The sequence below is a fragment of the Montipora capricornis genome, chromosome 8, assembly GCF_036669925.1.
Source record: "Montipora capricornis isolate CH-2021 chromosome 8, ASM3666992v2, whole genome shotgun sequence".
NCBI lineage: Eukaryota > Metazoa > Cnidaria > Anthozoa > Scleractinia > Acroporidae > Montipora > Montipora capricornis.
The window spans coordinates 7,841,469-7,843,968 of NC_090890.1; the positions used below are offsets into that span (position 1 = coordinate 7,841,469).

Below are 2,500 nucleotides of genomic sequence, written 5' to 3' on the forward strand. Positions count from 1 at the left end.
ACATACATAATTTTATTTGTTGAGGCAGGTGAGAGCACTCTGGCTTCCCTGGGTTCTCTTCAATCCTATCCCCAGGAAGTCTGCTTTCATAAGATGCTTTCACTCTATTTTAGATTTCTACTGATAGAATAGACTATAATGCCACATTAATAATAATAATAATAAAAACCTTCCTGAGCCGGTTAGAGAGGCGACAGACTCAACCCATATTTTACACAAGTCTCTGAATCAAATGGTGTCACATTGGTGAGAGGCAAGTGCTCTCGCCACTGTGCCTGAGCTCTACTCCCATTAGACTAGTATCAAATAATGATAATTTTTTCCATGCACTTAATAAAATTATATGTTAAATTTTAGCACTACAGACTAAGGCAGCAGAATTGACAGGGAAGAAAGCAGCGCTCTTTGTGTCTAGTGGAACCATGGGTAATCTTATTTCAGGTACAACTTGAAGACTTTTAAAGTTGTCTTGAAGGCCCCGGCAGGGTCTTTTTTCCATTTTACAATTTAATGTGCATTTGATTTAATACTGTAATGATTAAGGGTTGCTTAAGTTATGAAACAAAATCCTAGCTTCTGGAATCTACAGCCACGGAACCAACCGTCAAGTGACAACTTGTCCCGCTTATGCCTCTCTATGGGATAAAACCATCATGAACAATTTGTTTTACTTTGTCTAACGCCAGACAATTTACTCATCAATGAGGAACCCCCGGGAGTCAATGGGTTAATCAATCACTGAAAAACTGCGTCCATATTAACTGTCATAATCACCAGCATTATTGCCATTTAATTTTTTTTCAAAGTCCCTTTACTCCTGAAGAGCATTGTTTGCTGGTTGCCTCTTGCTTGCAGTGTACAGCAAGAACCAGAACTGCTGTTTGGCAAATGAATGCAGTAAGCAAATCTTTTTCTTACTAGTAATGGCACACTGTACAGGCCGAGGGGAAGAGATACTTGTTGGAGACAAGGCTCATATTATATTGTGGGAGCAAGGAGGTGTTGCACAGGTCAGAAGGGGTGACATTGTCATTATTATACAGCGGCCAATATGCTAGAACTGAAATTATTTCAGGTCTAGCATATTGCAAGATGATTGAACGTTTTGATCCAGCATCGTTGCTTGTTGATATTTAAAAGCACCTTCCAAAGGTCTGGCTAAACACAATTCATTCTAGTCTCCCTGCAAAGATTACGTTTCACTCAAATTGTTTGAATTTCTGTCTCTTCATAAGGGTTTAATTCCCTCCTAAGAGTGATACCTCGAGACTTTACTCTGTCTAACGCCAGATGATTTTACTTGTCAATGGGGGAATAGGGATGAAAGAGTTAACCACATCTAGGTCCATCAAAAACTATTATCCCTTTAACCCTTTACCTTCTAAGAGTGACATTTTACTCTGTCTAACGCCAGATGGTTTTACTCGTCAATGGGGGACTCTTCAGGGCTTTACAATAACATCTATGTCCAATAAAAAAAAGGCAGGGGGGGGGGGGGGGTCTAGAGCACAAGAGGGAGAAGGCATTGTTGTAGAAGTTTAGAACTACTGCATGAATTATGTGCTGTTGATATGCCAGGTTAATGCCACCATTATTTTTGTAAAAAAAGGTCTTTCTTTCAAACTGTAGATAGCTGGAGTACATCCACGTCAGGTACACACCAACCATGATGGGACATTAGACTTGCTTGATATTGCAAATAAAGTACGCTCACAAGGAGATGCCCACCACCCTATTAGCCACGTGATTTGTATTGAGCAAACTCATAATGCTACTGGAGGCAGGGTGCTATCACTGGAATACTTACATAAGGTTAATTGGCTTAGTGTAATAATATATAATCCCACTGGCTTTACGATGTTGTTTTTAAAGTTGCTGCAAAATCCTGATAGATTGTGGCTGATCTAACATTAAATTTTACAGTGACCATTCTTATGGACAAGGAAACCCAGTTACTAGAGAAACTACCTATGCAGTGGTTTTGATGCCCATATTTCTTCATCCTCCACACTTAATTAACAGTCCTTGTCCTCTTTTCTTGTCCTAGACAGAGAGCTCTAATCATGCTCACAATTTTTCATGTTCTATTGTCCACTTGTTTTACGCCCTTGTTTCTCCATTCCCTGTACTATATCTCATTATGAATACTGTGCACTTGTTTCTGCCTCATTTTATCTCTATTTTGCTTTGACTGTTGGAAGCCACTCTTCATGTAAGATCAGAGTAGAATTTATACTGTTATCTGTTTTGTCGTAGGTGCGGTGGCCTCATGGTTAGTGCGCTTGACTCCAGATCGAGTGGTCACTGGGTTCCAACCCTGGCCGGGGACATTGTGTTGTGTCCTGGGGCAAGACACTTAACTCTCACGGTGCCTCTCTCCACCCAGGTGTATAAATGGGTACTGGCGAATTTAATGCTGGCGGTAGCCCTGCATTGGACTAGCATCCCATCCAGGGGGAGTAGAAATACTCCTAGTCACTTCTTGCTACAGAAACTGGGA

At 40.7% G+C, this 2,500-nt stretch overlaps 1 protein-coding gene across 1 annotated transcript in view; it reads left to right on the forward strand.

The window, feature by feature from the left end:
- The window catches only part of LOC138060494 (uncharacterized), a 6,953-nt gene that overhangs the window by 1,215 nt on the left and 3,238 nt on the right, over positions 1-2,500 (forward strand). The window contains exons 2-4 of the mRNA XM_068906290.1: positions 358-441; positions 922-1,010; positions 1,630-1,812. Of these exons, the coding sequence (XP_068762391.1) occupies positions 358-441; positions 922-1,010; positions 1,630-1,812 (356 nt within the window). The remainder of the gene's footprint in view (positions 1-357; positions 442-921; positions 1,011-1,629; positions 1,813-2,500) is intronic.